Genomic DNA, 25,802 nt, shown 5'->3' on the forward strand with positions numbered 1-25,802 from the left:
AGATACCTCTTAAAGACCCTGACTTCAGTCCCTTTGTATATATATCCAGAAGTGGGGTTACTAGATCAAATAATAGTTGTATTTTTAATTTTTTGAAGAACCCCCATAAATATTTCCATAATGGCTATATTAATTTTCTCTTTCTCCACATCCTTGCCAACAATTGTTGTCTTTTACCTTTTTTTTTTTCAAAGAAAGAGAACTTGGCCAGTAATATTTATTTCTGTAAAACAAGGTGAGTGTACAAAAAGACCACTATAGGCCCATGTATATCAGACATTTCCCATTCTCTGCATTTCCTCCCTCAGTGGCAAAGTGCATGAGAACTGGGAAGAATGAAGGGTACTGGTACAGGGTGTGGATGATGGTTGGAAGAAGCAGGACAGTAGGACATAAACATGTGGTATCATGCCCACAGCCACATTGGGTGCTGACCTTCCTTAAAAATTGTTATTTTAAATCCAGTTAGTTAAGGGGCACCTGGGTGGCTCAGTGGCCTAAGCCTCTGCCTTCTGCTCAGGTCATGATCTCAGGGTCCTGGGATTGAGCCCCACATTGGGCTCTCTGCTCAGTGGGAAGCCTGCTTCTCCCTCCTTCTCTCTGCCTGCCTCTCTGCCTACATGTGATCTCTCTCTGTCAAATAAATAAACAAAATCTTTAAAAAAATAAATAAATCCAGTTAGTTAACATACACTGTTATATTAGTTTCAAGTATATAATATGTGATTTAGCAGTTACATACATCACTTGGTACTCATCACAAGAAGTGCACTCCTTAATCCCCATCACCTATTTAACCCAAGCCCCCCACGCACCTCCCCTCTGGTAACTATAAGTTTGTTCTCTATAATTAAGTCTTTTTTCTTGATCTGTCTCTCTCTCTTTTCTTCTTTTTGCTCATGTGTTTTGTTTCTTAAATTCAGTGTATGAAGTCATATGGTATTTGTCTTTCTCTGACTTATTTCATTTATGTATTACTTTCTAGCTCCATCCATGTCATTGCAAATGGCAATATTTCATTCTTTTTATGGCTGAATAATATTCCACTGTGTGTGTGTGTGTTCATGCATGTGCATGCACATTTGTGTACATGTACCACATCTTCTTTATCCATTTATTTATTCAGTGGATACTTGGGCTCCTTCCATATCTTGGCTGTGGTTGATAATGCTGCTGTAAATGTGGGGGTGCATGTATGTCTTTGTATTTTATTCTTTGGGTAAATACCCAGTAGTGTGATTACTGGATCATAAGGTAGTTCTATTTGTAACTTTTTGAGGACCATAATGTTTTGCACAGTGACTATACCAGATTGCATTCCCATCAGCAGTGCAAGAGGGTTCCATTCTCTCAACTTCGCCAACACCTGTGTTTCTTATGTTGGTGATTTTAGACATTCTGACAGGTGTGATGTGGTATCTCATTATAGTTTTGATTTGCATTTCCCTCCACAGTAAGTGACGAGGAACATCTTTTCATGTGTCTTTTGGCCATCTGAATGTCTCGATGTCTTCCTTGAAGAAATATCTGTTCATATCTTCTGCCCATTTCTTAATTAGATTATTTGTTTTGGAGTGTTGAGTTTTATAAGTTCTTTATATATATTTCCTTCATTGTGTAGAAGCTTTTTATTTTGATGTAGTCCTAATAGTTTCTTTTTGCTTTTGTTTTCCTTCACTCAGGAGACATATGTAGTAAGAAGTTGCTACAACCAGTGTCAAAAAGGATACTGCCTGTGTTCCCTTCTAGGACTTTCATGGTTTCAGGTCTCACATTTAGGTCTTTAATCCATTTTGATTTTATTTTTATGTGTGTTTCAATTAAGTGATCTACTTTTACTCTTTTGCATGTTGCTATCCAGTTTTCCCAACATCAGTTGTTGAAGAAACTGTCTTTTTCCTATTGGATATTTCTTTCCACTTTTCTTTCCAGCACCATATAGCTGTAGGATTATTTCTGGGTTTTCTATTCTGTTCCATTATTGTTTGTCTTTTTTTGTGCCAGTGCCATACTATTTTGATTACTAGAGCTTTGTAATATAACTTGAAATCTCTAATCGTGATGACTCCAGCTTTGCTTTTTTTTTTTTTATTCAGGATTTCTTTGGCTATTTGGGGTCTTTCCATTGTCATACAAATTTTAGGATTGTTTGTTCTAGTTCTGTAAAAAAAAGGCTGTTGGTATTTTGAGTGGGATTCCAATAAATCTGTAGATTGCTTTGGGTACTACAGATTTTTTGATAATACTTATTTTTTTAATCTATGAGCATAGAATGTCTTTCCATTTCTTTGTGTCATCTTCAATTACTTTCATCAGCATTTTGTAGTTTTTATAGTCAAGCTCTTTCACCTCTTTGGTTAGTTTTATTCCTAAGTAATTGTAAGTGAAATTGTTTTCTTAATTTTTCTTTCTGCTGCTTCATTATTGATATATAGAAATGAAGCAGATTTCTATACATTGATGTTTTTATCCTGTGACTTTACTAAATTTGTTTATCAGTTCTGGCAGTTTTGTATGTGTGTGGAGTCTTTCAAGTTTTCTGTATACAGTATCATGTCGTCAACAAATAGTGAAAGTTTTATTTCTTCCTTCGCTATTTGGATGAATTTTTTATTAATTTATTTATTTTCAGCATAACAGTATTCATTATTTGGATGAATTTTTATTTCATTTTGTTACCTGATGGCTTTGTCTGGGGCTTCCAGTACTATATTGAATAAAAGTAGTGAGAGTGGACAATCCTTGTCTTGTTCCTGACCTTAGAGAAAAAGCTCTTAGTTTTGCCATATTAAGGATGATTTTATTTGTGGGTTTTTCATATATGGCCTTTATGAAGTTGAGGTATGTTCCCTTGAAACCTACTTTATTAAAAGTTTTTATCATGAATGGATGTTGTACTTTGTCAAATGCTTTTTCTGTGTCTATTGAAATAATCATGGTTCTTATCCTTTCTCTTATTGATGTCATGTATCACATTAATTTGTGAATGTTGAACTACCTTTGCAACCCAGAAATAAAACCCACCTGATGATGGTGAATGATTCTTCTAATTTATTGTTGGATTCAGTTTGCTACTATTTTGTTGAGGATTTTTGCATCTATGTTCACCAAAGGTATTGTATTGGCTTGTAATTCTATTATTAGTGGTGTCTTTATCTAGTTTTGGTATCAGGGTAAAGCTGGCCTCATAGAATGAAGTTGGAAATTTTCCTTCCTTTTCTATTTTTTGGAGTAGTTAGAAGAGAATGAGTGTTAATGCTTGTTAACTGTTTGGTAGGATTCTCCTGTGAAGCCTTCTGGCTCTGGACTTTTGTTTCTTCCTTGTTTCTGATTTCTGATTCAATTTCTTGGCTGGTTTTAGTGTGTCCAGATTTTCTATATCTTCATGTTTCACTTGTGATAGTTTATATGTTTCTAAGCATGTATGCTTTTCTTCCAGGGTTGTTCAGTTGGTATATTGTTGGTTTATATAGTTTTTCATAGTGTTCTCTTATGGTTGTTTGTATTTCTGTGGTATTGGGTGTTATTTCTCCTCTCTAATTGTGATTTTACTTGAATCCTTTATCCTTTTTTCATCTTAAGTCTAACTATAGATTTATGAATTTTATTGATTTTTTTTTTCCAAACAACCAGCTCCTGGTTCTATTGATCTGTTCTGTTATTGTTTTAGTTTCTGTATCATTTATTTTTCCTCTCATCTTTGCTGTTTCTCTTTCTGCTGGCTATAGGTTTTGTTTTTCTTTTTCTAGCTCCTTTAGGTATAAAGGTACATTGTTTAAGATTTTTCTTTCACCTTGAGGTAGGGATATATTATTATTACCCTCCCTCTTAGGACCAGTTTTGCTGCATTCCAAAAGTTTTTGACCATTCTGTTTTCATTTTCATTTGTTTCCATATATATTTTACTTCTTCTTAATTTCCTAGTTGACCATGCATTGTTTAGTACCATTCTATTTGTCCTCCATATATTTGTGGTCTTTCCTCATTTTTTTCTTGTAGTTGACTTCTAGTTTCACAGCATTATGGTCAGAAAAGATGCATGGTATGACTTTGATCTTCTTGAACTTGTTTAGGCTTCTTTTGTGTCCTAATGCAGCATCTATTCTGGAGATAGTTCCATGTACACCTGAAAAGAATGTATATTCTGCTATCTTAGGATAGAATGTTCTGAATATATGTGTTAAATCCATCTGTTTCAATATGTCATTCGAAGCCATTATTTCCTCATTGATTTTCTGTTTAGAGGATCTGTTCATTCATGTAAATGTGCTGTTAAAGTCCCCTACTATTGTTGTATTATCATCAATTAGTTGCTTTATGTTTGTTATTAATTGTATATATTTGAGTGTTCCTATGTTAGATGTATAAATATTTACAATTGTTTTATATTCTTATTGAACTCTTCATCAGCTGGTGTCCTTGGTCTCTTCTTACAGTCTTTGTTTTAAAGCTAGTTTGTTCTTTATAAGTATCGCTACTTTGGCTTTCTTTTGACATACATTTGTATGATAGATACTTCTCCATCCCTTTAATTTCAGTTTGCATGTACCTTTAGGTCTAAAATGAATCTCCCTTATTTGAGGAAAGCATCTGCATCCTGGAGACTGACTGGGAAGCCCAGGCTTTGGGTGAATGTACTAACCTCTGTCTACAGACTTCTTCACAGCTTACTCCTACCTCCAGCTCCTGGGCCCGAGCCATGGCCTCCAACCCAGCTGTCCGTCCATGTTGTAGACCAGCTTCCCCCGCCACCCATATCCTTCTGTCCTGCCCATTTCTCCTGCCTAATGGGTTTTTGTGCCATTTGGGTACTTTTCCATAAGTTGGCCCTTGTATTCATAGAGACTTTAGAAGATTTTTGATAGAAACCAAGGACGTCCTTTCAGTTTCGAGCAGGTTTATCTCTATATTCCAACCCAAAAAATTATGTACCTTTCTAGTTTAGTCAAATTTGTGGAAGTCCTCTCTCCCTTTCCCGTTACACATTCTTAGTCCTATGCTACCTTTATGTCTCAGAAATGGTGAAATGTACATCAATCCAATAAAATATGAAATAACCCCCCAAATATAGATAAATAAGCAAATAAACACATAAAATGAATCTCATCATAGGTACCTTATAGATGGATCTCATTTTTTTAATCCTTTCTGTTACCCTGTATATTTTGATTTTAACATTTTTTAGTCCATTTACATTCAGAGTAATTATAGATAGGTATGTATTTAGTAACATTTTATGACTTGTTTTGTAGTTTTCTGAAGATTTTCTCTGATCCTTTTTTGAATTTTCTCTTTCATGTTTTGCTGATTTTTTAGTGATATATTTCTCTTTATTCTTTGCATATTTATTAGAGGTTTTTAATATATAGTTACCAGTACATTTATATGTAACCTCTTGTATATATAGGAGTGTATATTAAGTTGGTAATCTTAAGGTTGAACTCATTCTTTACTCCTCTCCCCATGCTTTAAATACATGTTGTTTTATATCCTTTTATCTTGTGAGTTCCTTTCCTGATGTTTTCACAGAAATATTTATCTTTAGTGCTTTAATGTTTCCTACCTTTATATTGTAACTTTTGGTCTCTCCCTTATTAAGGGGACTCAGGGTCCCCTTAAATATTTCTTGTAGGGCTGGTTTAATGGTTATAAACTCCTTTAGTTCTTGAAAGGGAGACTCTACCTCTTCTTCTTTTCTGAATGATACCCTTGCTAGATAGAGTACTCTTGGCTGTAGATTTTTTCCGTTCTACACTCTGAATAGTCATTCCACTCCCTTCTGTTGAAAAATCTCCTGCTAGTCTTAGGGGTTTTCCCTTCTATGTTACTATCTTATCTTGATGACTTAAAAAATTTCTCTTTATCACTGTATTTCGCCAATTTAATTAAAATATGTCTTAGTATAGATCTGCTTTTGTTGGTCTTGTTGGGGATGAGTCAGTGAGTTCCTTATATCTATCCTCATTTTGCGTATTCTTTTCTCTGTCTTTGGTTCGGCTTTAATACTTAACGTCATTGTGTCTTCTAGGTTACTCATTTGTTCCTCTGCTTCTTCTGTTGTTCTCTTAATTCCATCAAGAGTGTTTCTCATTTTGTTTATCGTACCCTTTATCTCTGCTATGTTCTTCCTTATCTCTGTGTTAAGGTTCTCAATTCTGTCTTTCACTTTTTTCTCAAGTCCTGTGAGGATCCTTATGATGGTTTCTTTAAATTCTCTATCAGGCATGTTACTTAGAGTTTACTTCAGTCTCTGGCCATGGCCTAGTCCTCTTCTTTCATTTGGGATAAATTTCTCTTTATCTTCATTTTGTGTGCCTCTCTTTGTGTCTATGAATTAGGAAAGTCATCTGTGTCTTTTGCTCTTAAAAGTAGTGACTTTATGAAGAAGGGCACCTTCAGTGCAGAGTCTCCTGTTCACCAGAACCTGTCCCTTCATGAGAGTATCCTTTGTGTGTTGTTTATGCCTTGCTGTTGTGTCCGAGTCACTTTCCCTTTCAATGCAGTCATCTGAACTGACTCTCTGCTTTTTCTGGACTGTGCCTGCTCTCTGTGGTATTAGTGGGACCAGGCAAGCCAGCTCTGGGGGATAGCCCACCAGGGAAGTAGGGGCATGGCAGGATTGTTAGCAGAATTTGTGCTGGGCTACTAATTTTTAGTTTTAAGTGAAAATCCTGAGGTGCTACAGCAGCTGGGTCCATGCATCAAGGTGGCTAGGTGTGTCACAATGTCTGTGTCTCAGGATGGCCAGGCAACAGGGCAGAGCTTGGCAGCTGGACATGGTGTGCTTTGGCAGCTGTGCACCTGGTGGCTGTGTAGGTCCCCACAACATTAACAAAATTTACCATTAGTCAAGGGTCCAGGCCAGCAGCCTTGGAGTGGGCAAATCCTCAGGAGAACTTGTGAGCTTGGTGCACTGCTAGTGGGTTAGGTAGCAAGTATCTGTGCAGCTCCACCTCACGCACATGGCCCATTGTTTATGCTAGAGAGCAGGGGAGGAAAACAGCACCTGCCAGCTCTCTTGTCTTTGGAGAAGTCCCCCAACATGCTCCAAAATCGGTATGAACAGGTCTCCTTTTTGACCCCACGGTTATGTAAACTGCCATTTTTATGTTGCCTTCTGGCGCAGGCTGCTATCTCTTTAAGGGCAGCTAGCCAGGTATCACTCACCCTCCAAAGTTGTCCAGTGTTAAAGCTCCAGGCTCCCAAGCCCCAGTGGTTAAACAAACACAAGAATTCAGCCCCTGTGGTTTTCAAAGCCAAACATTAGGGGGAGCAGTCTTCCCTATGTGAGCTCCTTGGTGTGAGGGCCCATTTCTCTGCCATCTCTACTCACATAGCTCTCTCCTCTAGCAGCTTACCCCACATTTATGATATTCCTCACCTTTCGGATGCAGCTTCTTCTCTGTATTTAGTTGTGGAGTTTGTTCTTCCCATCTTTGGATCACTCTCCCATTTATTGACTTGGACATGGATGATAATCTACTGAAAACATGGGACAGGGTGAGCTCAGGGTCCTCCTACTCCATCATCTTCCCAAACTCATCTCTCCTCTTGTCTTTTTTTTCTCTCTTTTATATGAAGTTTTCTGTTTTAATTCCAGTATAGTTAACATACAATGTTATATTAGTTTTTGGTATATAATATAGTGATTCAAGAATTCTATACATTACTCAGTGCTCATCATGATAAGTGTGCTCTTTAATCCCCTTCACCTATCTCACCCATCCTTCACCCTCTGGTAACCATCAGTTTGTTCTCCATAGTTAAAAATGTCCCCTGTTTTTTTTTTAATCTCTTTTTTCCTTTGCTCATTTATTCTGTTTCTTACATCCCACATGTGAGTGAAATTATATGGTCTCTATGTTTGACTGACTTGTTTTGTATATCATTATACCCTCTAGCTCTATCTATGTCATGGTAGATGCAAGATTTCACTTTTTATGGCTGATGAATATTCCATTACACGCATGTGCGCACACACACACACACACACAGACACAGACACACACACAGCACCTTCTTTATCCATTCATGTATCAATGGACAATTGGGCTCTTTTCATAATTTGGCTGTTGTAAATAGTGCTGCAATAAATGTAAGAGTGCATATATCCCTTTGAATTCATATTTTGGTATTCTTTGGATAAATACCTGGTAGTGCAATGGCTGGATCATAGGGTAGTTCTATTTTTAACTTTTTGAGGAACTTCCCTGCTATTTTTCAGAGTGGCTGCACCAGTTTGCATTCCTAAAAACAGTGTAAGAGTGTTCCTCTTACTCTATATCCTTGCCAACACCTGTTGTTTCTTGTGTTACTGAATTTAATAGTTCTGTTAGGTGAGAGGTGATACCTCATTGAAGTTTTGATTTGCACTTTTTCATATACGTACAACAAACATTTATTTCCTCACAGTTCTGGAGGCTCAAAGTCTAAGATCAAGGTGCCAGCTGAGTATCTGGTCAGGACTCTGTTCCTAGCTTGCTGATGGCTGCCTTCTTGATGTGTCATCACATGACTTTTTCATTGTATATCCACAGACAGGAAGAGAGAGTGAGCTCTGCTCTCTTCCTTGTCTTTTAAGGACAACAATTCTAGGACTTTAACACCTACACTTAAGACTTCATTTAATTTTAATGACTTCCTTATAGAATATAATCCAAATACAGACACATTGGGGCATAGGACTTTAGCATATATAACTTTTCAAAGTTTTTATTTAAAGTCTAGTTAGTTAACATACAATGTTTTATATTAGTTTCAAGTATACAATACAGCAGTTCAATGCTTCCATACAATAGTTGGTTCTCAACACAAGTGCACTCCTTAATCCCCATGACTTATTTAACCTACCACCCACCAACCTCTCCTCTCTGATAACCATTAGTTTGTTCTGAACAGTTAAAATTCTTTTTCTTGGGGCACCTGGGTGGCTTAGTGGGTTAAAGCCTCTGCCTTCGGCTCAGGTCATGATCCCAGGGTCGTGGGATTGAGCCCCGCATTGGGCTCTCTGCTCCACAGGGAGCCTGCTTCCTCCCCTCTCTCTCTCTGCCTGCCTCTCTGCCTACTTGTGATCTCTGTCTGTCAAATAAATAAATAAAATCTTTAAAAAAATTATTTTTCTTAGGTTGCTTCTCTTGCTCTTTTTTTATTTTTCCCTGTGCTCATTTGTTTGCTTTCTTCGAGTCCACATATGAGTGAAATTATATGGTATTTATCTTTCTTTGACTTATTTCACTTAGCAAAATACTCTTTAGCTCAATTTATGCCATCGCATGAGTAATATTCTATTGTTTGTGTAAACCACATCTTTATTCATTCATTTGTCAATGGACATCTGGGCTCTTTCCATAATTTGGCTATTGTAGATAATATTGGTATAAACATGGGAGGGCATGTATTTGAATTAGTATTTTGGTATTCTCTGAGTAAATACCTAGTAGTGCAATTGCTGGATCATAGGGTAGTTGTGTTTTTTAACTTTTTGAGGAACTTCCATACTATCTCCCATAGTGGGTGCCTCAGTTACCATTCCTACCCAGCGGTGTAAGAAGATTCCCCTTTCTTCACATCCTCACAAACATGTGTTGTTTCCTCTCTGGTTGGCTTTAAGCCATTCTGACAGATGTGCGGTAATATCTTATTATAGTTTTGATTTATATTTTCCTGATAATGAGTGATGTTGAACATCTTTTCATGTGTCCATTGGCCATCTGTATATCTGCTTTGGAAAATATCTATTCATGTCTCCTGTCCAGTTTTATTTATTTTTTTCTGTCCAGTTTTAAATTGGATTATTTGTTTTTTGGGTGTTGAGTTTTATAACTTCTTTATGTATTTTGGATACTAAACCTTTATCAGATATGTCATTTGCAAATATATTATCCCATTCTGTAGTTTGCCTTTTAGTTTTATTGATTGTTTCCTTTGCTGTGCAGAACTTTTTCATTTTTATTTGTTAATGATATTTATTTATTCATTTGAGAGAGAGAGAGAGTACAAGCAGGGGGAGCAACAGAGAGGGAGAAGCAGGAGGGAGCCCAGTGTGGGGCTCAATCCCAGAACCCTGGGATCATGACCCTGGGATCATGACCTGAGATGAAGGCAGGTGTTTAACTGACTGAGCCACCCAGGCATCCCCATCCAGTTACTTTATAGGTGCCTTTCTACTTAGTCAGTCTCTGAGCCACGCAGGCACCCCCAGAAGCTTTTAATTTTGATGAAGTCCCAGTAGTTTATTTTTGCTTTTATCTCCCTTGCCTCAGGAGATATATCTAGAAAGAAATTGCTATTGCCGATGTCAAAGAGGCTACTGCCTGTGTTCTCCTGTAGGATGTTAATGGTTCCCTGTCTTTCATTTAGGTCTTTCATCCATTTTGAATTTACTTTTGTGTTTGGTGTAAGAAAGTGAGTCAGATTCATTATTTTTCATGTCTCTGTCCAGTTTTACCAGCACCATTTTTGAAGAGATTTTCTGTATATTCTTTCCCCCCCCTTGTTGAAGATTAATTGGCCATATAATTGTGGGTTCATTTCCTGGTTCTCTATTCTGTTCCATTGATCTATGTGTCTGTTTTTGTGCCAGTATCATACTGTTTTCATCATTACAGCTTTGTGATGTAACTTGAATTCCAGAACTCTGATGCCTCCAACTTTGCTTTTGTTTTTCAAGATTGCTTTGCCTATCTGGGGTCTTTTGAGGTCCATAGAAATTTTAGTGTTATTAATTCTAGCTCTGTGAAAAATGCTATTGATATTTTGATAGGGATTACATTAAATATGTAGATTGCTTTGGGTAATAAAGATATTTTAACAGTATTTGTTGTTCTGTTCCCTGAGTATGGAGTGTCTTTCCATTTCCTTGTGTTATCTTTAATTTCTTTCATCAGTGATGTATAGTTTTTAGATGACAGGTCTTTCAACTCTTTGGTTATGTTTATACCTAAGTATCATAGTTTTGGTGCAGTTACATAAGGGATCGTTTTCTTAATTTTTCTTTCTGCTGCTTCATTATTGGTTTAGAGAAATGCAACAGATTTCTGTACATTGATTTTTTTTGTCCTGAAGTTTTGCTAAATTTGTTCATCAGTTCTAGCAGTTTTTTGCTGGAGTCTTTTGGGTTTAATATGTATGATGCCATGTCATCTGCAAATAGTGAAAGTTTTACTTCTTCCTTGCTTATCCATATGCCTTTTATTACTTTTTGTTGTCTGATTGCTAGGGCTAGGATTTCCAGTACTATGTTAAATAACCATAGTGAGAGTGGACATCCCTGTCTTGTTCCTGACCTTAGAGGTAAAGCTCTCAGCTTTTCCCCCAATGAGAATGATAGTAGCTCTGGGTTTTTCATATATCACCTTTATTATGTTGATGTATGTTCCCTCTGAACCTATTTCATTGAGCATTTTTATCATGATATTGTATTTTGTTAAATACTATTTCTGAATATATTGTGATGATCATATGGTTCTTATTCTTTCCTTTATTAATGTTGTGATTAATAAAGTGTAATGCTGATTTTTTTGCAAATATTAAACCACTCTTGCAACCCAAGAATAAATCCCATTATTGTGGTGAATCATTCTTTTAATCTACTGTATTTAATCTATTGTTGTATGTATTTAATGTATTATTGTATAAAATAGTTTGCTACTATTTTATTGAGAATTTTTGCATCCATATTCATCAATATTGGCCTACAGTTCTATTTTTTAGTAGAGTCTTCCTCTGGTTATGGAATCTTGGTAATGCTGGTATCATCAAATGAATTTGAGTTTTCTTTCCTTTCTTATTTTTGGAATAGATTGAGGATAGGTATTAACTTTTCTGTAAATGTGTTATGGAATTCATCTATGAAACCATCTGGTCCTGGCTTTTATTTGTAGAGATTTTTGATTACTGATTCAGTTTCTTTGCAGGTTATTGTTCTGTTGAGGTTTTCTATTTCTTATTGTTTCAGTTTTGGTAGTTTATATGTTTCTAGAAATTTATCCATTTCTTTCAGGTTGTCCAATTTTTGAATTATAGTTTTTCATTATATTCTCTTAACAATTTTTGTATTTTTGTGGCGTTGGTTGTTATTTCTCCTCTCTCATTTGTGAATTTACGTATTTGGGTCCTTCCTTTTCTCTTTGATTAAGCCTGCCTTCGAGGTTTCTCAGTTTTCTTGATTTTATCAGAGATCCAGCTCCTGGCTCACTGATCAGTTACACTGTTTTCTTTGTTCTATATGATTTATTTCTGCTCTAAACTTTATTATTTTCTTTCTTTATCTGGCTTTAAGCTTCATTTGTTGTTTTTCTCACTCCTTTAGATGTAAGATTAAGTTGTTTCTTTGAGATTTTTCTTGCTTTGAGGTAGGCATATACTGCTATATACTTCCCTCTTAGGACTGCTTCTGCTATATCTCAAATGTTTTGTATTGTAGTTTTGTGTTTTCATGTTCATTTGTTTTTATACATTTTGTTTAATATCCTAGTTGAACCATTAATTGTTTAGTAGCATGTTGTTTAAACTTCATGTATTTGTGGTTATTCCAATTTTTTTGTGTGCTTGACAAGTTTCATAGCACTGTATTCAGAAAAGATGCATAGTGTGATCTCAGTATTATCATTATTTGTTGAGGCCTGATTTGTGATGTAGGATGTGATCTATTCTGGAGAATGTCCCATGTACACTTGAAAAGATTGCATATTCTGCTTTTAGGATGGAGTGTTCTGAATATATTTGTTAACTCTATCTGAATCAGTGTGGCACTCAAAGCCATTGTTTCCTTGTTGATTTTCTATTTATATTATCTGTCCATTGATATAAATGGAGTATTTACGCCCCCTCCTATTATTGTGTTCTTATTAATCTCCTTATGTTTGTTATTCATTGTTATATATACTTTGGTGATCACATATTAGGTGTATAAATATTTGCAATTGTCATCTTCTTGTATTGTCTGCTTTATTTTGATATATAGCCTTCTTCATTTCTTACAGTCTTTGTTTTAAAATCTAGTTTATCTGTTATAAATATTGCTACTCCAGCTAATTATTGACATGGATTTGTGTCATTAATGTTTCACCATCCACTCACTTTAGATCTGCAGGTGTTTTTATGTCTAAGATCATTCTCTTATAGACAGCATATAGATGACTCTTGTCTGTTTGGTTTTTTGGTTTTGTTCTTTTTTTTTTTTAATGTTTGTTTTTGTGGGTTTTTTTTTTTTTTTTTTTTTTTTTTTTTGCCTCCTGACAGCCTGTGTCTTTTGGAGTGTTTAGTCCTTTTACATTCAGAGTAATCATTGATATACATGTATTTAGTACCATTTTATTACTTGTTTTGTCAATGTATCTGGAGATTTTCTCTGTTCCTTTCTAGTTTTTGTCACTTTTGGCCCTTCCTTTCCATGCCAAGATTCCCCATTAATATTTCTTGCAGGGCTGGTTTCATGGTCACATATTCTTTTAGTTTTGGTTATCTGGGAATCTCTATGTCTCCTCTGTTCTGAGTAACAGCCTTACTGGATAGTGTTCATTGCTACAGATTTTTCCCATTCAGCAAATTGAATATATCATGTCACTTCCTATTGGCTTGCCAGGTTCCTATTGAGAAATATCCATCCAGCCTTATGGGTCTTCCCTTGTAAGTTAAGGATTTCTTTAGTATTGCTGCTATTAAGATTTTTTTCTCTATCACTAGATTTTGCCAGTTTAATTACAATATGAGTTGGTATTGGCCTGATTTTTTTTGATGGGAGTTCTCTTTTCTCCTGGCCTGGATGTCTATTTTCTTTCCCAGATTAGGGAAGCTTTCTGCTATTACTTCTTGAAATAAATTTTCTGCCTCCTTTTATCTCTTCTTCTTCTGAGACTCATATAATAAGAATGATTATACATTGGATAGAATCACTAAGTCCCCTAAGTTTATTCTCATATTACATAATTCTCTCTGTATATTGTTCAGCTTCTTCCAGCCTGGTTGTCATTGCATTAAGTTCCAATCCCATTTATAGCCTTGTTCATTTCTGACTGTTTTTTTAACTCTTTTATCTCTGAGATAAGTATCTTCTTGATGTCTCCCATTCTTTTCTGAAGCCCAGTGAGTATCCATATGATTGCTACTTTAAATTCTGGACCAGGCATATTACTTACATCTGCTTTAATTAGATCCCTGGCTGTGATCTTTTCTTGTTGTTTCATTTGGGACGAAGTCCTCCATCTTGGCATTTTGTCTAGGTTTCTGCCTTCTTCTCTGTGTTAGGAAAACCAGTATGTTTCCTGCTCCTGAAATTAATGGCTTTATGAAGAAACAGTCATTTAGTTTCTAGTACCTGTCACTTCTGAGATTTCTCTTTGCTGTGTTCTTTGTATGCTCTGCTGTTGTGTTTTGATTGCTCTGTCCTTCAGGCTAAAGGACAGGATCACTCCTAAGTTGCCTGCAGAGGCTCTCCTTGCTTGCAGTGTACAGTATTTGTTCCTTGGCCAAAATGTGGTGAGCTTTAACTACTGTGCTCTGGTCTGCTTATCAAATGAGACCTGATACTATTTCTACTCCAACTGAAGCCCTGTAAAACTCTTGTAGGGATACATAGTTTGGGCAGGGGTTTCTGCTGATCTTCTGAGGGAGGAGCCCACCATGCTGGTACTGGGGCAAGCTTGACTGAGAAGGGCAGTCTCATCAGAAAGCTGGGGTGTGGGACTTAGTGCAACCATGTTAGGCAGCCGGTATATGTGCTGTGGTGCTTCCTGCAGCTGGCTCTGTTTATGCTGAGGAGCAGGGGAGAAAAATGGTACCAGTCAGCTCTCGTTCCCTGAGAGCAGTCTCCATGAATGCTACCTCTCAGGGAAGAACTGTGAGAAGAGCAAATAATCTCCCACCTGTGTGCCCCAAGCATTTTCTAATTTTCTGTTTTCAAACTGTACACCTTCAGGTTTTTTTTGGGGGGGGGGTTGCCTACCTTCTCTCCAGAAGTACAATGTCCTCCAGGCTCTATCCCAAATAATCTTGATGACCTTTTAAACTGCAACAGGCTTTAGAGACGTGGTGTGGTAGGGGCTTGTGCTGATATTCTGGGGGATGGGCGCACATGCTGGGACTGAGGCAAACTTGACTAAGATGGGCAATCCCACTGCAGGGGTTTGAGACTTGGTATAAGCAAGTTAATTAGCTGTTGTCAGGGCTACACTGTTTGCCACTGGTAGCTCTGTGTTTATGCTGAGGGTTACTGGAGGGAAATGGCTCTGGCCCACTCCTTTGTTTCTGGAGTGGCATCTCTATATGATAGCTGCCTCTCAGGAAAGCCCTCCAAGGAGATTGAATAATCTCCCTCCTGTATGTCCCAGGTATCCTTCAGATTGCTTTTTCCATGTTCTGTTCCCAGGTTGTTTGCCTGCCTTCTCCCTCCAAGAGCACAGCAGTGCCCTCAGGGCTTTGTCCCAGCCAAGCCTACTAACCTTTAAAATTGTGAGCTTTAAGCCTCACTGGTTTTAAGAACTCATGAAAATCGGCCCCTCTCATGTTCCAAGCCAGTGGCTTTGGGTAAATATTCTTGTGCATTCCCCTGTGTGTTCTGCTCTCTTTCTCACCCTTCTCTGTGACTGCAGCTCCCTCCCTCCCCTCTGCAGTGCCCATTATCCTTTTCTCTCCTAAGTCACATCTGCATACTTCCTACCAAATTTAATAAGGCCTCTTCTCTCCCTTCAGTTGTGGAGTTTGTTCTGTCAGTCTCCATATTAATTTCTGCTGTATTTAGGATGATTTGATTGGTTTTGTTGTGTTTGTGATACAAGATGAGCCTAGGGTTCTCCTACTCCACTGCCATCTTCTTCAAAACCAATATGTATATTTTTTTGAGAGAAGAACACAATCTAGTCTATAACATCTCTAGACTGTTAAACTAATCTTGTTACTTGTTACTTGTTGCTTCACATACAATCCTAATCTTTGCTCCTACCAAGCTTTTCAGTCCACTCCTATTTTTTTGTCCTACCTCACTAGCTGTTCTTCTCAATTATCTTTGCCAGTTGTTCTTCATCTTTAGATGCTGGAATATCCCAAGTCTGTCATGGGTCACATTCTCTTTCTTTCTTTGTTCTCTTAATAAGTACCCTCAGTTCTCTTGACTCTAAATGTTATCTCATACTGAAATTTTCCAAAATTATATCTCTACCTCTAAATGAGTCTGCCCTGATCACTAGACAGGTATGTATACCTGCTTTTTTTTTTCTTTTTTTTTTTTTTTTATTAATTGTCTTTACTTGGAACTCTAGTATTTAAAACTGGAATCTTGATTTTTTTTTTCTACCAGACTGCTTAAACCTATTCCTCTTTCAGTATTCTCCAACTAAGCAAAATATCTTTACCATTCAACCATTTTCTCAGGCCATAAAACCCTGGAGTTGACCTTCATTCTGTGCTTACCACTTGATATCCAATCCATCAGCAATTCCTATTAGCTCATACTTTAAAAATAAAAGGTTGGTTCTGATGGCTCCTCTAGAAGGAATCACTCCAAATATAATCACTCCTCATCACCTCTCTTGGTACATCCCTCATCATGTCTTATCTAGACAGTTCCAATGGTCTCCCAAACTGGTCTCTGCTTCTAATCCCTTCCATAATTTGTTCTATGTACAAGAACCATAGTGCTTTTTAAAAAATACAAATCATATCCTGTCATTTTCTTGTTCTAAAACCCTTCATCCCTGGCAGTTATCTCCTTCCACTCTGTTTTTATTTCCATTCCAGTTACAGTGGGTTTCTGTTTCCTCCAGTGGAATGTTCTTTTCCCAGATCTTATTTCATTCAGTTCTTTTCTCAGATACTACCTCTACATGAAAGTCTTTCTTATCTAAAATATCCACCATGTATACACATGAGATTTTTTAATATTCTTTTTTTTTCTTTATATCATGTCATTACTTGAAATCGTATTTTTTTAATTTATTTCATTGTCTATCATGCTTTCCCCACTAAAATATAAATTCAAAGAGCAAGGACTTTGTCTCATTATTGCCACATTTAAAACTTCCAGCAATATAGTAGGTAACAGTAAATATTCATTGAACAAATGAAATTATTCTGATACATGTTCTTACATAATTCTTCATATAGAGTTCAAGCCATTGAAATTTCTGCCCAGCTTCCTCCTATTATCCCCCCATACTCTCCTCCCTGCACCCCCCAAAACACAATCAGACAAAACTCAGAACATTAGTATCTTCCATTTTTAACAGATTTAAATCTGTATTCCAATATTCTCCATTACTTTACCCCATCTATCTTTGGGTGCTAAGTATTTTTTTTAATTTTATTTATTTATTTGGCAGACAAAGATCACAAGTAGGCAGAGAGGCAGGCAGAGAGAGAGGGAAGCAGGCTCCCTGCTGAGCAGAGAGCCCCATGCGGGGCTCAATCCCAGTACCCTGGGATCATGACCTGAGCTGAAGGCAGAGGCTTTAACCCACTGAACCACCCAGGCGCCCCATTTGATAGAATTTTTATTTTACTTTTGAATTTAAATAACTATCTTCAATGTCAAAGCTTAACTTCAAAAAATTATTCATCTTCATTTAGATCACTCCCTTGATGGACCCCTTACAAATGGTGATGGCAGAGAGCCTCGGACAGGAATCAAAAGAAAACTACTTAGTGCATCAGAAGAAGATGAAAACATGGGAAGAGAAGAGAAAGAGAAAAAAGAAACAAAGGAGAAATCACATTTGTCCTCCTCAGAGAGTGGAGAGTTAGGATCCAGTTTAAGTTCTGAAAGTACCTGTGGTTCTGATTCTGATTCTGAATCAACTTCCAGAACAGATCAAGATTACATAGATGGAGACCATGACTATAGCAAATTCATACAAACCAGGCCTAAAAGAAAACTAAGAAAGCAATATGCCAATGGAAAAAGAAACTGGAAGACAAGAGGCACAGGAGGAAGGGGCAGATGGGGAAGATGGGGTAGATGGAGTAGAGGAGGCCGAGGAAGAGGAGGCAGGGGACGAGGAGGTCGAGGAAGAGGTGCAGGTGCCACTAGAGGGAGAGGGAGAGGGAGAGGAGGAAGAGGTGCTTCTAGAGGATCCACCAGAGCCAAACGTGCACGTATTGCAGATGATGAATTTGATACAATGTTTTCAGGACGTTTCAGTAGACTGCCTCGAATTAAAACAAGAAACCAAGGCAGGAGGACTGTTTTATATAATGATGATTCTGATAATGACAATTTTGTGTCCACTGAAGATCCTCTGAATCTTGGTACATCCAGATCAGGCAGAGTGCGTAAAATGACAGAAAAAGCCAGGGTTAGCCATCTCATGGGATGGAATTATTAACAGTTAATAAATTTAGAGTAATTTAAAAAATTCAATGGCCTTCTACTGCAGGGAATTTACTAGGAAATCTACAAAGCAAGTTGTGTGGGGACTTCTGCTTCCTTTCACATTGGTGCTTTTCCATTATGCCAGTATACATTTGTTTCAAGACTTTTGATCTCCACACTTCATTTGTTCAAACAAGCCTTACTCATTAGGCCTTAAATTTTAAAAAATTCTGCCCACATATAGACACACACACACACACACACAACACATCACAAACACACTACAGATTTACTACATTAAAGGAGCATTCAGCTTCTTAGGAGTAGCATGACATTTTTATCTCAATTGAATATCCCTCTTTTGCTTTTGTATCACAGAAGTATAGCACCTTCTTACAGAGTTTTATATAGTTTGTTTTTGCCATTTTGATTCTTGTACCCAGTAATAATAACTTTTGCACAGTACACCAATCCTATAGGCAGCTATTAAATGTTTACAGTTTCTATATTGTAAGAACGATCTGGATTATTTTACTCTTCCCAGGCCAAACTTTCATGAATTGTACTGAACTGAAGTATATATTTATACTACAGTTTTTTGGGGGTGGGGGGAACTTGATATGCTTTTCATTGATTTGCTTAATTCATGTTAAAGGTGAGAAAGGGTTGGTGCCTTGTAAATATGTAGCAAATCTTTGTGATGTGTCCTGATGTTTGCATTAACTTTATTAAAAAAGAGTATTTGAGGTATCAATCTAGACAAGGTGCCAAATGCAAAAGTTACTTGCATCCATTTTCTTTTTCCTATTATATTTTATTGCATTAACAGAACTTGTGTAGTTTAAAGAACAACTTAAACATTTGAAAAAAATCCTCATCCACAAAGAATAACTTCTTTGAATAGTAGCTCAGCTACCTCTATTAACTACAACTACTGGAAATGTTAAGGAAAATAGATGCTGTTTTTCATTACCGACTAAAAAAAAATAGAACAATCTTGGGAGGAATGAATACTCATATGTTATAAGCTGAGAGGTTGTTAATAATTGTATTGGCTCTCAAATTAATAGTTGTAATTAACAAACTTTCCTAAGTGTAGTATGCTGTACCTTAGGCTTTTCTTAGTACATACTTGTGTAAGTAGACTTGGTCTACTGCTTATGTATCTCTGCTACCACTTGCTACTTAACAGCTATGAGTGATTGGTTTTCATTTGAATTTTAAAATGTAACAAAGCAGCTAGTTTGAATTGGAATGTTTTGGCTAGCAAATATTTTGAGACAATTTTAATAAGTTTTGCTCATACCATTCCAAAGGGTTCTTCTATTATAATCTTTTAGAAAAGAACCTCATTACAATGCACACTGATATTCAAGTCATTATTTTATATATTAAAAAAATCTTTAAAACCCTTACAATCTTGTTTACAGCAGTAGAGTGCACATGATTCTGTAAATGAGCTTGAGTTCCAAGATGAATTTTAGTCCTCAAATTTGAGAAATTTCAAATTCACTAATTTGTTTTGGTGAGTGGGATAATATTAATCTCTGTTATTATAACAGCAGATTTGTTGCACTTAGATCAGACTTTGGAGATAAAAGAAACTTCTTAATGTATGCCTAGTAATCCCAGGATATTTCTTAACCTAATGTGTTTGTTTCATGTTTCCAGTCGTTTTATGCATCTGAAAATCCTTAAGTGCAAAGGAAGGAGTACACACATAACTTTGCTCTTTTGTTTGGGTCAGGTGGGGGGTTGTTCCTGTACTAACAACTTTAAGCAATTTTCACTTGCAGTAGAAATGATGTTCAGGCTTTAAGAAAGTATTGTTGTGAATTGTTAATGGCACTAACTTCTGTTACTGAAGGTAGATCAAGCTGATTTTTTTGTTGTTGTAGTGTTGTTGTTGTTGTTACTGTTGTTGTTTTTCACTAAACCAAAACTACTGCTGGTTAAACTCAGCTGACACTTTTAACCATACTATAAATTCAAAAACATTCACATTTGAACCTCTGCATTTGATTTTTGCTAAAATACACTATTTTAATTATTCGTCTCATGGGCATTTGGACTAAATTTGTGCCTGTGTTTTCCTAGAATCAATAACACTTTGACTTACGCTAATCAAAGTAACATAGCTACTTAAATTCATGGATATTCTCAAATGTGTATTACGTGTATCATTTTAGTGTGAAATTTTTAAGTTGACATTCTTCTACGAAGAGCTGACCCCTTCAAATGTAGAAGAATCGCTGTTTGTGTGATTTTAGCTATCTCAAGCTTTATTTATAATTTATTTTGAAAAATAAAAATGCCACATTTATTTCCCATATGTCAAGATTTTCTAGGTTTAGATAATTAGAATAAGGCCGAAGACATTTTTAAGCACATTTTATATGTAGTGAAATACTGTGAAAATACTAGTGAACAGCATTTTGCTATAATGTTGATTTCAGTTATTAGGATTTAAAAGTCACCAGGGTATGTTAGATGATCATATTTACCATTTATTACAAAACAAACAGATTATTTTCTGTTTGCATGCAAATTATTTTAATACGTGTGAAAATAAAAGTTTGGAAGATAGTATTTTTACTTTTATATCTGAACACTTCCCCCAATTTATACTTTGCTTGTTTGTAATGCCGCCTCCTGTGAATGTGTTGTAATTTGGATCACATTGAATATTGTACACTTTAATTTTTTAGAGTACCTTTAAACAATTTCAGGTTCAGGCATAGCAAAGCAAGTAGGAAATGAGGTGAAAATTTTGAAGAAAAGTCTTAATCTTAAATGAATTGCTAAGAAATTAACTTATATTTAGGTCCATGAGAACATACATATGTATAAACCTAATCCTATGCTGGATATTAATAGTCACTGAACTATAATATTTCTCATGAATGCTAATAATCTTTTAATTCCCAACTTTAAGGTCTTAGCATGTGTTTCTGTTTATGAAAACAGAATTGTGTCTTTTGTATTGCTGTGTGTAACTCTTCCAGCAATAGGATGCTTTCCAAAACATTCACTAGCCTGTCAGCTTAATGACTAAATGTGTGTGTGTGTGCGTGCATGTGCGTGTGCGTGTAGATCTTTTCCCCAACTTGACACACTTTGTCTTGGACATTAAAAAAACAATATTTTATATGGAAGACAGCTGTATTCACAGTCTACCAGTCTTTGCCTCTGTTTAAAGCACTTAGCCTGAATATATACTGCTTCATCATCCATTTCTTTATGCCTTCTAGATAAACTAGGTTTTTATTAGATACATGTGTCCCTCTATCTTTTTTTTTATTCTTACACTTGTTTCTTTTAATGTTTCCCTTCCCAGAGATCAGGCTTGTGCTAGAATTCTTCTTATAGCACTTTGTTTCACCCAGAGGCTAAGAAATTGAGTAAAATTCATAAATCTCATAATGCACAACTGTGTGCTCAGATATCTAATTTGGCCTTGTAATACTTTGAAGGAAATTTGAGTGATTTGCTATTTTATTGTTTTGTTGGAATCCTATAAGTTGTCATCAGACAATAACAGAGTGATTGAAAAGAAAAATGTGAATGTCACTTCTTAGTTTTTGAAAAAGCTTTTTGAGCATTTTTCAAAATTTGTATGTTTGTGGTAGTGATAAACACCTTTATTACTTGCTTATATATCTTAGGAATTATTTTATGCACATTTACCAACTGGTACTTATCTTTAAAGTTGGAATTTTCACATCCACAAGAAGGAAGCTTACATCCTGTATAATTTTCAGTTTACTTCGATATCCAAACTTTTAAACAATTACTAACATACTGAGTTCCAAAATGAATATAGTTCAGTTCTGGGGGACGGAATAGAACTTTTGACATTTGAAATTCACTGTTTTAAATGTTAACCCTATCCCCAATATTTTTATGGTACCATGAGGCTTTATGAAAGTTTTATTGAAAATAGAGTATGATAACTTTTAAGGCTTATTTTAAAAATTAGTGTGAAAATATTTTCATGCTTTTTAAAAATTTTTATCTCTTAGTAAAGTTTCTATACTGCGTTTTAATTACAAAGTTTACCAAGTTTTGTTTAAATTCTAATATAAAGTTATTCTTTTTCATGGTGCTATATTTTGTGAAATATGAATTACCCTCAAGTTTCTAGAATTTATTTCTTATATAGCCTTGATTATTTTCTTTTCAATCATTCCTGCTTATTTTTATCCTCACTTCTCTTACTGCAATAAAGACTGCACCTAATTTAACACACTTCAACAAGACTGGCAATTTATGATTCACTCTTGGGAGAAGTACAGTAGAAAGGCCCTGCAGTTTAGAGTTAAGGTGTGTTTATTTATATGTATGCCCATTTGTTATTCTTATACCTATATTAAATTTATAATATGAGACTTTGACATATAAAAGCATGATAAGTATTTTCTAAAAAATAAAACTATTGATACATGTAATCACCATTGGTAATTGACTTTTAAAATAACATACAAAAATATTTAGAAACCCAGTTGGGAAATGTGTTTTTACATATGTCACCAGATACACATTAGGCAGTACTAGAAATGTTAATTCTTTAAACAATACTGTGGTGATGGCAATCAGTAATTTATTTCTTTGTCCTGTAACTTACCATCTTTGTCTTTTGTAATCCCTTAAAAAGTATTAACAAAACTGTACCTTATGTTTGTTCTTAGTATCCATAAAATTTTAAGATGGAAAGTCATTGAGTGAATAGTTGATGTGACATTATATATGGACAAAATGTCCATTAAACTAAAATTCAGTAAAGAAAGGTAAACTAACTGGCTTGGTTTATAAAAGATGTTTTGTTTGGCAGTTACCAGTCATTATAAGCAATTATCTTCAAAGACAAAAACTGGATTAATTTGTTGCCATTCTTTATGGGATGTTTACAATAAAATTCCAAGTTGTTTGGAATCACTTGCACTCTTCCTGCTTTATGCTTTAACTCAGGTACTGAAGATAAATTAACAATAAGAAAGAAAGAAGGAGTTTCCATTATTCAGCTTCAGAGATTTTAACATTTAACTCTTGGTTCTTTCCTTTTTGTTTCTTTGCAATATAATATTACTATTTGTTATTTGAAAAAGTAGGGTGCTTATCATAGAAAGTTAAGGCTTTTTTTTTTTTTTTCCTTAGTCGTTGCAGATATTCTTTGGGTCACTTTTAAGTAATGTTTTGACATTTTAAACGTGGGCTGCTTGGTGCATTAAATAACAGCCTGCAAAGCTTTAGTCAACATTTTGTTTTGAAATTAATAGATTTCTAATGTCTTTATGGGTTATAAGTTTTAACAACTGAACAGTGAATCCATAGCATCTTTATTCATAGTAGTGTTGCCCACAGAGGCTTAATTACATTATAAATGTACAGGAAGGAAGGAGAGAAGTAAACTGAAAGGTAATTTTTGATCCAGAAATTGAAAGCCCTAACAGGAACATTTTTTCAATTTATGCATTGACAGTTTTCTTCCCAGTGGCAAGAACTTCACTTGGTTCAAGGTAAGTAAGCTAGCCAAAGACTGGGCTGCATGTTTTATACATATATTGTCTGTTTTACATATTCAGAATCATGAAGTAAGGTATTTAGAAAAAAATATCATTCTTGACTTCTTAAATGTGTTCTGTGGCTATGAAAGGAATTTTCACATTTGCAGAGTGAGGCAAAGATACATTGATTGTTGTGTTTAGTTGCTTGATTGGTTAAAAGTGGCACTATTAAAGATACAAAAGTATATGTTAAAAATTATTAGTGGGCTTTGATGTTTTCTGACTTTACCTGCTAGGTTTCTTAAAATAAAGAATTTTTATAACAAGCTATTATAGCAATATTCATAAGAAGAGCCATTTTTTCCTAGTTGACAAGGTCAAGAACAAAGTACTCTCTACCCTCTTTCTCTGTTATATGTCCTTGACGATTTAAAGCTACTTGCCAAAAATAAACAAAATAATTGAAGTCGATATATATTGAGCCTGTGAGTTGGTTTTCTTAGGATATTTAAGCCCATACACTTACATTTGCAATCTTGGGTCTTTTATATTACTATTTAAAAGATACTTTATGCTACATACTGCCGAAAACCAAATATATCATTAAATAAAATAAACTTTTTATGGTACCAATGTTTTCCCAAAGTTTTGAGGATTTTTTTTTCTTTTTCTTTCCTTTCTCTGCAACTTTAGAATGTTTTCATTTGCCAGCTGTGGCAATTACTTTAATAACATATTATCTTTCATCTAGAGATTATAAATACCTAATAATTTTATCTAAGTTATTAATTATTAACAAATTAAGGTTTAATTTGATATTGGAGAATTAAAAAAAATTCAAAAGCTAGTATCTTTTCATTAATGCATAAACTTTGAATTGCCAGCTTTCCTGCTCAGCATCTTTATGATTATTTATAGAGAATACATTTTGTAGTAAATATATGAAGAAATCAAAACATTTCAGATTGGTTGATTTAGGTTACTAATATTACTTGGTGGAATTTATTTTTAGGGTTTTTTTGCAGTTTATTTTTATTGTGATACAACCCTAAGTAGAATTTATATAGCAACATGTTAATTTATATTTCAGAATTTTGTGTAGTCAAGTAATTTTAAGGCAGTAAAACCATCTTTTTAACTTTTTTTTTGGTTTTTTTGTTTGTTTGTTTGTTTGTTTGTTTTACAGAGAGAGCACAGGTAGGGGGAGCAACAGGCAGAGGGAGAGAGGGAGAAGCAGGCTCCTGGCTGAGCAGGGAACCCAATGTGGGGCTCAATCCCAGGACCCTGTGATCATAACCTGAGCCAAAGGCAGATGCTTAACCAACTAAGCCACCCAGGCACCCTTCCTTTTTTTCACTATTTTTTAATTTAAGTTCAATTAATTAATATATACTCTACTATTAGTTTCAGAAATAGAGTTCAGTGATTCATCACTCTTATATAATACCCAGTGCTTATGACATGATGTACCCTCCTTAATGTCCATCACCCAGTTACCCATCCCTCACCCACCTCCCCTTCAGTAACCCTGTTTGTTTTCTATGATTGAGAGTCTCTTGTGATTTGTCTCCCTCTCTGGTTTCATCTTTTTTATTTTTCCCTGTCTTCCCCTATAATCCTCTGTTTTGTTTCTTAAATTACACATATGAGTGAAATCATGAAATTGTCTTTCTCTGATTTATATCACTTAGCATAATACCCTCTAGTTCCATCCACGTCATTGCAAATGGCAAGATTTCATTCTTTTGACAGGTGAGGAATATTCCATTGAATATGCATACCACTGCTTCTTTATCCTTTATCCTTTATCCTTTATCCTGCTGATGGATATCTGGGCTTTTTCCATAGTTTGCCCATTGTGGACATTGCTGCTATAAACATTGGAGTTCAGGTACCTCTTTGGATCACTACATTTGTATCTTTGGGGTAAATACCTAGTAGTGCAATTCCTGGGTCCTAGGGCAGCTCTGTTTTATACTTTTTTGAGGATCCTC

The 25,802-nt window shown here is 35.4% G+C and overlaps 1 protein-coding gene across 1 annotated transcript in view; it reads left to right on the forward strand.

Annotated features, from left to right (window-relative positions):
- Window positions 1-23,236, forward strand: part of BRWD3 (bromodomain and WD repeat domain containing 3) — a 215,542-nt gene extending 192,306 nt beyond the window's left edge. Inside the window, exon 41 of the mRNA XM_082715993.1 lies at window positions 17,563-23,236. Within this exon, the coding sequence (XP_082572119.1) occupies window positions 17,563-18,317 (755 nt within the window). The 3' untranslated portion in view covers window positions 18,318-23,236. The remainder of the gene's footprint in view (window positions 1-17,562) is intronic.
- Window positions 23,237-25,802: the final 2,566 nt, after the last annotated feature.

Source organism: Mustela nivalis (assembly GCF_964662115.1).
Source record: "Mustela nivalis genome assembly, chromosome: X".
Classification (NCBI taxonomy): domain Eukaryota; kingdom Metazoa; phylum Chordata; class Mammalia; order Carnivora; family Mustelidae; genus Mustela; species Mustela nivalis.